The 12069-nt window shown below is 41.5% G+C and overlaps 1 protein-coding gene across 2 annotated transcripts; it reads left to right on the top strand.

The window, feature by feature from the left end:
- The first annotated feature begins 925 nt into the window (after positions 1 to 925).
- On the top strand, positions 926 to 8536 carry lig4 (ligase IV, DNA, ATP-dependent). Of its 2 annotated transcripts, none has more exons than XM_073462692.1 (3): positions 926 to 1068; positions 4575 to 6645; positions 7268 to 8536. In XM_073462692.1, exons 2-3 carry the CDS (start codon positions 4583 to 4585, stop codon positions 7935 to 7937), a joined length of 2733 nt encoding a protein of 910 aa, XP_073318793.1. In that variant the 5' UTR covers positions 926 to 1068; positions 4575 to 4582; the 3' UTR covers positions 7938 to 8536. The 2 variants fall into 2 exon arrangements, with proteins under 2 accessions (XP_073318793.1, XP_073318792.1); XM_073462691.1 differs by lacking the exon at positions 926 to 1068 and adding an exon at positions 3284 to 3355.
- Positions 8537 to 12069: the final 3533 nt, after the last annotated feature.

Genomic DNA, 12069 nt, shown 5'->3' with positions numbered 1-12069 from the left:
TCGCTTTCCTCTCCGCTGCACTGCATTGTGTGTGAAGTGAAAACACAGCGGGTTCACTGCTGGAGCACATAGTAGCTCCAAATGGACCTCCTCCCTCCCTCCCCACACATATCCCACAATCCTCCACTGCAGCAGCAGCAGGCAGCAGCAGCAGACAGGTAAACAACTCTGGCTGGCGTGTGACTCAGTGGCTCAGTGGTGCAGCTCGGCCCGCACAGACACAGGTCGCCCCCTGTTGGCGGCAGGAAGGAACAGAAAATGCCAAATTTGGGTTGTTGAGGATGTTTGTGTACTTTTTCCTAACGTTTCATTAAAGGTTCAGTGAAATAGGTCATTTATAGTTAGTTAAACATTAGTTAATAGTTATCTCACTGCTAACAAAGCATTTATTAAGCAATTGTTTGTTGTTAAGTTGCAACTGATGTTTATAATACACACAATTACAATCTACACACACACACACACACACACACACACACACACACATATATATATATATATAAATATATATAATATTACATAGAGCAACCAGTCACCTCCTTTTTCTGGCACTCCATCGATCATTATAGTAATCCAAGAGTCCCACCTTCTGTGTCCGATTAGACAGATTTTATCTATTTATTATTACAACTATCATCTGTTTATACAGCATCCTCATTAAGGATTGTCCATAGGAGAAGTTATTGTTATAAAGTACATAAATAAATTGTAGGTCTTGATATTTTCCTGCTTCTTAAAGGATTTTGATTTAAAAAAGACATTCAAATAAACAACCAGTGACGAGCTTTATTGATCCCTGTAGGGAAGTCTCTCCTCCCACGCACTCGCTCACATAGGTCAAAGGTCAGGGTTACTGAGTGAGCTGCACCTCCAGCCTGGAAGATTCACAGTCTGAAGCTGCCATCAAATCAAAGTACACAAAAACAATTAAAATGTGATGGCTGGCAGTTCGACCTGACTCCACCTGAGCGTCAGTGTTTGTGGACTCTACATCAGTACGAGCTTCAGATTCTTTTGATGGGAAACAAGACATCACTGGAACAATTTGGCATCACTTTACCAGCAACGGTATGTACTTGGAATCGCACCAGCAACCGCCAAATTACGTTAGTGCCAAAACAAGTTTGTAATAGAAACAAAGTACAAGGTTAGAAGGCGTGACGCAGAGCGAGAAACAAATATGTTTGTGCAACCTTCAAATGACCGCGTGCAGTACAAGTCAACACAGCAAAACAAAAGTATTATGGTGTTATTATGCTTTGAGAAATGCCGCAAACCAATTAGCAAGAGGCATTCAAGCGTCTCCTGCAGCTCTTATTATATCATATCTTACTTACCAAAGAAATGTCCACACCTGGTTTTACTGGCAGCTGAGAGTAATGTTGAAAGAGTACTTAACTTTTGCCCTAGATGTTCTCTTCTGTCCTGTGTCCTGATGCTTCTTTCTTCTCTTTCTAATTTCTGCTGAGTTTTAGGCGATTTTGCTGCAATATTGTACAGCAAGATCCACACCGTGTTCAGCCCAAATGTCACTTGTTTTCTCAGTTTTCACTTGGAGGAAACCCATGTGAAGATAGGGACGACCGAGACCTTAAACCAGGACTATTGACACCCTAAAATAAGAAGAGTCAAAGTATTTGTATCTGTATTTGTTTTTTATAAATGCTTAAAATCATTTAACCCTTTTAATGCATGGTGTCTACTACAGTGGACAGATATTTTGAAGCCATTTTTAACCATTTAAGTTGCGAGTATAATGTCCCAATCACCAGGTGGTGGACCCCCAAAGCCTTGTCCACAATTCCATTTAAATCTTATCTTTGTATGTGTTTGTTTTTTTGTGATATGGCATGATAAAGTCAAAATGGCGGAGGGAAGAGGAGATGCACCAAGGACCTAACTGTTAAATTCTCTTATTCTTAGAAAACCAGACATGAAAAACTATATTTTTCAACTTACTAAGGTGTTGGAAAGAGTGACTGCTAACTGCGACAGACTGTAGCTGCCATTAGCTAGTTAGCTCAGTTGGCTGTGCGTTTTGGTTTTGACACTGCTAGCACAGGAGCTTTGGACCAGGTTGGGATGTGGGCTAACATGCTAACTTCTGCAACACAATAAACAGACATCCTAACGTTATGTTATTTCTTCACATTCTGTTAATAATTTTAGCTTTTTTAAAAATTAAAATTCTTACATATTGCACCTCTAAATACTCTAAATGTCATCTAAATATAAGTCTAATAGGCAGAATATACCCCTTGATGCATAACGTCCATTGGAGAGGCAGATATATTTTCAGCCACAAAAGAAATATGTACAAGAAAAACAAAATATATGTGAAATAAAATATGGATAAAAGTATATCTAGTATCTCTCATTTAGTTGAAATATATTGAATATACTTTTCATATTTTCTGTGAATTAAAGGATTTAACAGTTATTCCAAAACCACTTGTTACACCGTTGATGCACGGTGTTCACTCAGTAGCCTTTCAAAATAAGATATTGCAAACAAAAGTTATCGGCATGATTTTTCATTTGTTTAAGAGTAAAAACAAACAATGAAAAATAATTTCTTTGTGATTTAATAATTCATGCATGGAAGGGTTAAAAATCTGTATATGATCCTATAATCATCATGACTGTCATATTAATTTTCAAGGCAATGTTACTGCAATAAAAAAAGGGTGGTTAGGTTTCATAGATTATACTATTTCCTGCTACCAGAGGACTCTGATCCAGATGTGTCTTACATAAGAGAAGAGAAACGTCCTGGGGTCAACAAGTATACATTCCTATCTCTCACTACCAGCTTACTACTGATTTATAGGCTCCAGGCTCATCATGGTACAGAACAGTAAACAGCCTCACTGACTGCACCTCCTCAGCACTGCAGCGTCTCAGTGTCGCCCTCTGCTGGTGAGCGGGAGAGCAACAGTATTATGTGTCCAGGGAATTTAAAGCCTTTTCAAGAATATGTTTTAATTGATATGTTACTGATGATATATAAAAAACGTTTTGCTGCGTTAAATAAATAGCACACCAAGTTTTAAATGAAGCACAAATGATATGAAACAGGAAGTTACAACTAAATCCCACTCCTGATACGACATTTCAGATCAAACAAATAAAAAAATAAGAACATAAATAAAGTGTCAAATTTGAGCTTCACGAGACAATAATTTAGTAACTCAATAAGTTTCAAAACACAAATAAACAATGTGGAGGAACAAAAGTTCCGCTCATGTTTCCAGGGGAATGTTTATCGTGGTGGACGTCCCCACTCAATTTGTGTATGAGGAAGTCTTCAACCTGTAGGTCGCTTGGAGAAGTCTGACAGAGTAAACAGAGCAAGGTAACTCTCAAATCTGATATATGTCATTATGTTTCTAACATTTATCGTCGCTGTTCCTCAAATAAAGCTAAAGAATAAGATAATAACACTTTACTTCCTACTTTAGCGGTGTGTTTTCAAAATGAAAGCTCAGCTAGCATCAACCGCTGTATTCAATCACGTTTTGTTGAGTGTGAGCTGAATATCACATTAAGTTGCTGTTAAAAATACAAAATTGCTGTTAAATATCGCCTCGTTTGACGGCAAATGTCCGTAACTTCACCGGTCAGACATGTTTGTACAACACAGACGTCATTATGACAACAGATACTTTTATTTTGAAAGTGAACTAACCGTGGTTTTCTGTTTTACAGCAGCAAATGTCAGTGTAAATACGTTTAAATGTGGCTAATAATCAGTAAAAGATGCTTTACTTCATATGGATGCTTGGCCTGGGAAAAAAAAGAAATGCTTACCATCATGTTTAGACAGTTCCTCTCAGCTGCTTTTCAGATTAAAAGCCCTGGCTGTTCTGAGACATGTCAGAACATGTCAGGACCAGCAACCTGCAACTCGAATAGTAAGACATTTCATGGGGGGAAAATGGCGCTTTAAAACACTAATAATTCACCATGTTTAGTAGATTTGTTTCTTAATCATTGATTCATCATTGTTCAATCTGAAGAATAGGTTTATCAGCTAAGCGGGGCACCAATTTAGAGTATGTATCCTTCCTTGGGCACATTCTGGCTTTCTATTCTTGTTATTTTTGTCCAATTCTATATTTTAGGATTGTATTGTAATGTATCAACCACATTTAAGAGCAACCTCTTTTTTTGACAAAATCAGAAAAGAGAAAAAACAAAAATTCATTTATTTTCTGGCTGATTTCATGTGACAGAAAGTTTTACGGTCAGTGGTCATCTGATTACGTTATGCTAAGCCTTAGCCTGTAATTGATTTGAACAATGTAAAAAATAGGTTGGGGATTAATTTAGTAGTTGACATTTAATCTTTTAGTCATTGCAATAATATTCAGTTTACTGTCACACGAGACAAAAGCATCAATGGTCACATTTGACAGGCTGGAACCAGAATAATATTTGTTTGAAAATGACATAAAATTTGTCAAAATTGTATAAAACAGATTATTTTTCAGTCAATCAACTAGTCAATTAATAGACTAACCATTTCCATTTGACAAGATTCATTGATTTACACTGCTATTTCGATACAACAGATTTCAACATGGAGGGAACTTCCAAAAGCGATGCCGCAGCTCAGCCCTCCGTTGCTGCTCAGGTTCCTTTCCTTCATCTGTGTAATACCTGTGAGAAAATCCAGAAGTCTAAACTCCGTCCAGATAAATCCAAAATCCTTGGGGACTTCATTGGATCATGGAGGAAGTTTCATTCCGCCCTCCACAAAGACAACCCCAAAACAACAGACTCTTTCTACCCAGCTATGCGCCTCATCGTCCCCTCTTTTGAACGAGAGCGTATGGCATACGGCATCAAAGAAAACATGTTGGCTAAACTCTACATTGATGTATTAGGCCTCCCAAAGAATGGCCCGGAAGCCAATAAACTGTTGAACTACCGTGCTCCGACTGCATCCCAAGGAGAAGCAGGAGATTTTGCAGGCATGGCATACTTTGTGCTAAAGAAACGGTGCAGCAGTGAAGGAAAACTCAGCGTCAAAGAAGTCAATGACTTCCTGGACTCTGTGGCGATCAACAACGCAACCAAGAAGAAGGATCTCGTGAGAAAGAGTCTGCTGCACCTCATCACCCAGAGCTCGGCTCTCGAGCAGAAATGGCTCATCAGAATGATTCTGAAGGACATGAAGCTCGGGATCAGCAAAGAAACTGTCCTCCAGGTCTTCCACCCGGACGCTGCTGAGCTCTATAATGTCAACACGGACTTGAACAAAGTGTGCCAGCAGCTCCACAACCCCTCCGTGTCTTTAAGCGACGTCTCTATCGGACTCTTCTCTGCTTTCAAGCCAATGTTGGCAGCTGTGGCGAACATCCGTAATGTGGAGAAACAGATGGGAAACAGCCCATTTTATATTCAGACCAAGCTTGACGGGGAGCGTATACAGCTGCACAAAGACGGGGACGTGTACAAGTACTTCAGCCGGAATGCCTTCGAATACACCCAGCAGTTCGGAGCATCCCCACTGGAGGGCTCGCTGACACCTTACATCCACAACGTTTTTAAAAGCAACGTCCTAAACTGTATCCTTGATGGTGAGATGATGGCGTACAACCCGACCACTGAGATCTTCATGCAGAAAGGAAGCAAATTCGACATCAAGAGACTCATGGATGACTCCGACCTACAGACCTGCTTCTGTGTGTTTGACGTGTTGCTAGTTAACGACCAGAAGCTTGGCAAGGAATCTCTGAAGAAGCGCTTAGAGATCCTTCAGACAGTTTTCACCCCTGTCAAGGGGAGGATACACCTGGTGCCAAAGTCCGATGCAAGGACCATGCAGGAGGTGGTGAATGCCCTAAATGATGCCATTGACAGCAGAGAAGAGGGGATCATGGTGAAGGATCCTTTATCCATCTACAAGCCTGACAAGCGTGGGGAGGGATGGATGAAAATAAAGCCGGAGTACGTGGACGGGTTGATGGATGAGCTTGACCTGCTGATTGTTGGTGGATACTGGGGGAAAGGGAGAAGGGGTGGTATGATGTCCCACTTCTTGTGTGCCGTTGCCGAAGCTCCAAAGCCTGGCGAGAAACCCACGGTTTTCCACACTTTCTGTCGCATCGGCTCTGGATACACCATGAAGGAGCTGTACGACCTTGGTTTGAAGCTAGCCAAGCACTGGAAAGTCTATAGGAAAAATGACCCACCATCGTCCATCTTGTGCGGTACAGAGAAACCAGAAGTTTACATCGAACCCTGCAACTCAGTCATAATCCAGGTCAAGGCAGCTGAAATAGTCGGAAGCGACATGTATAAAACCAACTGCACCCTGCGCTTCCCCAGGATCGAGAAGATTCGTGACGACAAGGAGTGGCACCAGTGCATGACTCTGGCAGAGCTGGATCAGTTTCGCAGTAAGGCGTCCGGGAAACTCGCTTCGAGGCACCTCCACATCGATGATGATTCACCACAAAAGAAGAAGCGCAAGATGGTGGCCAAACCCAAGAAGGTGATCGGGATCATTGACCATTTTAAGCCTCAGGACCTCTCCGGGGTTACAAAGGAGACGGATATGTTCGAGGATGTGGAGTTCTGTATCCTGAATGGCACCGAGGATCACCCCAAGGCTGAGCTGGAAAGGGGTGTGGCCAGGTAACACGACATCCATGAAAGAAGCCTTTTGTGTTGTTGTTAAAAGAGTCGTTGTTGACCTAGAAAATAGAATGAGGATGATTGAATGATTGATGGCAAACAGTTATAGATCCAGCAGACATGGAGCAACATTAGCATTCAGGTGGAGTCTTGGTTGTGCCCAACTGATGAATGTACTCTTCTTTTAGCTCTTTTTTGGTCTCTCCCAGAACTATTCATGGTCATGCATCAGCAGTGTGTCGATATTTGACAACCTGGGAATTAGACTCAACAATCAACTGTATTTCTACAGAATCACTTACTTCACCTTTAATACAATTCAAACTGTGATTTGAGGGAATTATTTTCAGGAAACCCTGATAACTAGATTGATAAAAGCTGTGAGTGTGACACAAAAGAGTAAAATTGGGGACCACGAAACCAAAACAATGAGCTGAAAGATGCTAAAATGCTCCGTAGAGCTGAGACAAACTGCAGAATTGGATGATAATTGATGCCCTTGAAGTCCTTTTATCCGTTGTTAAGACAAAAATATTGATTTAAAGCAAGACTTTGTAACTTTTGGTAAACAGTAGTCACTGTACCTACAAATAGCTGATCACAGATGTCCTCTCCTCATTAGGTGCGGAGGTATCGTGGTCCAAAACCCAGGACGGGACACCTACTGCGTGATCGCCGGCTTGGAGAACATGCGTGTGAAGAACCTGATCTCGTCCGACCAGCATGACGTGGTGTGGGCCGCCTGGCTGCTGGAGTGCCTGGACCAGAAGGTAGTGGTCCCATGGCAACCGCGTCACATGATCCACATGTCGCCCTCCACCAGGGAGCACTTCGCCAAGGAGTACGACAGCCACGGCGACAGCTACTTCGTGGACACAGACGAGCAGCAGCTGCGGGAGGTGTTCGGCCGGATCAGCAGCGCGGACGTGTCTACAGCGGTGAACGTCTGCCAGGTGGAGCAGCGTTACGGCTGGGAAGACCTTCCCACCAGCATCTTCAGACCCTTTAAGGTTTACATGGACAGCTACGCCGACATAGGAGAACCTCAAACCGCCTTACCTGCCACCTGTTTGGACATCAGGGCGCTGGAGTTTCGCTACCATGGAGGGAGGGTGGTGCAGAGGTTGGAGGAGGGAGTCTCTCATGTCATCATCACAGAGGAAACAAGACTTCTGGATTTAAGGACTCTGAGGCGTTGCTTTAGGAAGAAGTTTAAGATTGTAAGAGACTCATGGGTGACTGATTCAATCACAGCAGGCTACCTGATGGATGACACCGACTACTTAGTTTGAAGATAAAGTTGACACTGGAGAGAAATCCTCTTATAGCTCGCAAGCTGACTTCAAGATTAGCAATAAACTAGAAGTAGAAAAATAACAATTTCAGAGAGAGTAAGCGTTGTGATTTAAAACTACACTGTACTTTACAGGGATGTATCTTCTCAGGGGCTTCATGCAAACTCAATTAGTTTTAATTCTGCGTTCTTAATGCGTGATTAAGGCTGCTTGTTATTTTATTATGGTTTTAAATTGATAGGCTGCTTTGAAAGTCAGGAAGGCCATGATTGTTTTTTCAATTTTGAAAGTGAGAATTTCATTAAGAGGGATCCAAATACGGATGCTGATTCATTCCTTTTTAGAGACACTGCTTAATCTTTTAGCTATTATTGAAATGTTTTATGGAAAGAAAAAGAGGTATTGAGGGATTTCATTCTAAAAACTGTTCAATTTTATGGGAATATGAGGCCTAGTAGTGCTTTTTGTTATTTGTGATGTGTGAATAAAGGGGTATTACTGCCCTCTCGATATGATGTGTGCCTTTTTGCCTTTATGTCTGTTTATTTATATGTAAGCACAACTCTAATAAATATCTGGAAATGGATTAAAACAGACTGATTGTACAATTTTCTTTTTAAAATTGATAATTAAGTAAAATGGAGAATGCGTGTGAAGGGATGGCCTTTACCTCGACTCGTCAGGGTGTAGTCAGCTGGCAGAGAGAGACTGAGCGACACCACGGGGGTACGTTAAAATCGGTTCAGCTCAAGGCCCTCCAACAAAGATGTCTCCATGTTTTCCTGTCTTTATAAAATGTCACCATTGCGTCTCGGGACTCATTGATATGTTATAACCTTCATTACCGTCGCCTCTAGGGTGCAGGTAGCTGCCTGTGGTGTCCTGGGTATTGTTGTGCATAAATGCCGCATGAATACATTGTCAAAGTAAAAGTGATGAGGTACCTGTTCCTAATCATATACTGAGAATAATGGCTCCGATTGGTATGTCGTCGTGTTCCCTGTAGGGTTTGAATTTTTGTCACATCGCTGTTAAATCAAAGGGGCACTATATAGTTCTGGAGAAGAAATTCAAACTCAGAATTTTTACAATATTAGTGAGGTAATAATACAAACTCAGAAATATTTATTACAAAATAGTTGAGAACAAAATGATCTCGATTAGTGGTTAAAAAAGAAAAATCCTGTGCCACAGAAAGCGTTCTGTGACCCATCGCCCACTCTAAACTATTTACAGGTGAGCGGAGTGAGCGTTTGACTGACAGGCTTTAATTAGAGGTACTCAACTAGTGCTTATTCCAGCGTGGCTCTGTGCATGTGATGTGTTGTGTCACTTCTAGCCGTGAAAAAGTCTGACTGCCTGTCCTCTGAAAGGACTCGCAGGAGCAGATTATCAGTCATCTGGAGAAGAAAAACAGCAGCAGCTCAAACAGCCGCTGAAAGCTGGGATTGCAGAAATACTACGTCCTAATGGGATAAACGCTCTAATTAGGCCGGCTGTACGCTGGACACAAGCAGAAACAAATGGCTCGGAAGTGGCCCTTAGACAACCAGTGGCTGCATGCACTCAGCTGAAATAAATGAGCTCCTGTAGAGACCAAACAGAGGCTCATGGCTGCAGGGAAGGTTTGTCTGCGGCAATTAGCACGGCCCACCCTCAATGAAGAAATTAAATCAGAAACAACAGAGAATCAAGCTTCATTTTGTGCCTCATGAATAAGTGGTCATATGGTTCAAAAACATCTATAAATATATGACCAACATAAAAGTATTTTATTTTTCATAAAGGTCACATATGCTCATTTTTAAGTTCCTGCTTTTATTTTGGGTGTCTACTTGAAAATGTTCACATGCTTTAATTTCCTCAAATCACTTTATCTTTCTCATACTGTCCATCGCTGCAGCACCTCTATTCACCCTCTGTCTGAACGCTCTGTTTTAGTGCCCGTCTCTTTAAGGCCACCTGGCTGAAAATTCAGAAGTATTTATTTTTTCCATGGAAAACTGGAATAAACAAGCTGTTCTCAGAGGGAAATAAGGTCCCCAGAACACTGTTTGAAGCTAGGAAGGTGGCAGGGTCCGCCACATATAAACAAAATAAAACAGTATGACATTGTGTTGTCCTTTAAGATCAGTTTGTTTGCAAAACAAAGGATGCATTTAGCCCCTTTATGACATCAGTACAAGACATTTCCACTGTGTGCCGTAAGCCTTTCAAACTGTGTTATCCCGCCGACCAGGCAGCTGCTCATTTTCAACCATTTCATTACCGTCATAAGATTGACTTGCAGAGACTTGCTTGAGTGAGGTAATCCATCACAGTGAAGCATCGTGTCTGCTTTAATCGCTGTCAATCTCGTCCCTGAGTGGTAATGGAGTTGTAGGCCTGAGCGCTCATTGATTTAAATGTCTGTGTTGCGTTACTGTGCAACACTGTCACACCTCTGGCAAAAAATTAAAGCACGCTGTTCACCTGATGGACTTCCTGTCTGAGGTGAGCGTCAGTATTACCAGGTTGATTTCTAACAATTTTTACAGAAGTGGTCGTCAAGAGAGACACATTCAGACGTCTCAAACTCAACAGCAGCCTTTGTTTTTAAAAATCAGTGGCGGAGTACTCTTAATTTGAAATTGGTTCAAACAGACAAAAGTTGGTATTGTCCTTTAAAGAGGAAACAGGCTCCTGTTTTTTGATGAGAGCATCTTGCCTGAGGCTGAAACCAGGTGAGTACCAACCTGTCTGTCTGCTCCAGTGTCAAGCACACTACAATATAACCTACAATAAGTCTGCTGATGGATATTTTCAGAATAAAACAGCTCACACAAACTCTCCTTATCCTGTCAGCACATCTTATTGTTCAGTATCTCCTGCACGGCTGCATGTTTTCGCCTTCAGTGGTTGTAGTTGTTCTTATCTTTCCTGCTTTAGACCTAAATAGTTGAGATAGGAGTCATTTGGGACACCGACATCACGGGCTTTCATTTTGAAGTCACAATCAGAAAGTTTCTGGTGACGTCGTGTCTCACTCTGTCGGTCTTGACGCACCAAAGTGCCGAAGGATGCGGTGACTGCGGTGCGCGCGCATAACGTCAGAGCCTGAGAAGTTTTGTCACGTTAGAAGGATTAGCTAGCACAATGCCGGATGTTTATTGATTTGACCTTCAAAATAAAATACAAAATGTAGCTCAACATCAGCTGTAGGTTTTTTGTTTTGTTCTAATATTATATTGAATATTACTATATCATTACTATATATACTATATAATTAAATGCTTTATGCACATTAGTAAAATCAGCTAGTCTGCTTTTTTTGGTCTTAAAATGTCTTTTAAAATAACAATATAACAGGTCTAATGTGTTCAACTTCATCAGAAAGCTGGCTTGTGGTAAAGCCTACGTCAATGGTTCCTGATTTGGGGGTCATGGGGTCTTGAAGAGGTATTAATATTAAGGGCTCACACGAGTGTCAAAACAAAAGGATAAGAAGGGGAAAGAACTTACTTTTACCTACAATGAGGCTATGTCTGACTTAATAGATTTTATTTTCTGTGGCGTCTAAAAAGCCTTCAACTATACTACTCAAGATTAGTTAGAGATATTGGGATGTTTTAGTGTTTTACTTGATTGTTTATTCTGTGACATATCTTAATGTTTATTTTGTGTTTTGTAAATAGTTTTGGTCCCTGAATATAATGCCACATATTTGATTTGACTTTTATTGCACATCCATACACACGCACGTATGCGCCCATATCTCAATATCCCTGACAACCTGAGGAGGAGAAATGACTCTTTGGTTTGACTGTTCATAAATGTGATAAGGGGTCATAAATAGACAGTGCTTCATTTTAACTGTGTCACAAACAGTACACAACACAAAAAAAGTCATTTCAAGACCTTTATTTTGAATGTCACAACCGGAAACACTGCCGGTCATCGCCCCTGACTTGACGCAGCTTCCTGCAAACACACACCGTCTCTTGGCGAACATGGCGGCAACTTGACAACGGCAGCGAGATGAAGACGGTGAGGGCTTGAAAAAGAAAAGAGGTCTGTTACAGGCTGTAGGCCCATCCGCCGACACAAAGGCAGACAGCTTCGCCATGTTGGAAGAGGATAGCGCCCTTGT

This window comes from Pagrus major, chromosome 24 (genome assembly GCF_040436345.1).
Source record: "Pagrus major chromosome 24, Pma_NU_1.0".
NCBI classification, from domain to species: domain Eukaryota; kingdom Metazoa; phylum Chordata; class Actinopteri; order Spariformes; family Sparidae; genus Pagrus; species Pagrus major.
This window is presented reverse-complemented; position numbering and strand designations above follow the sequence as displayed.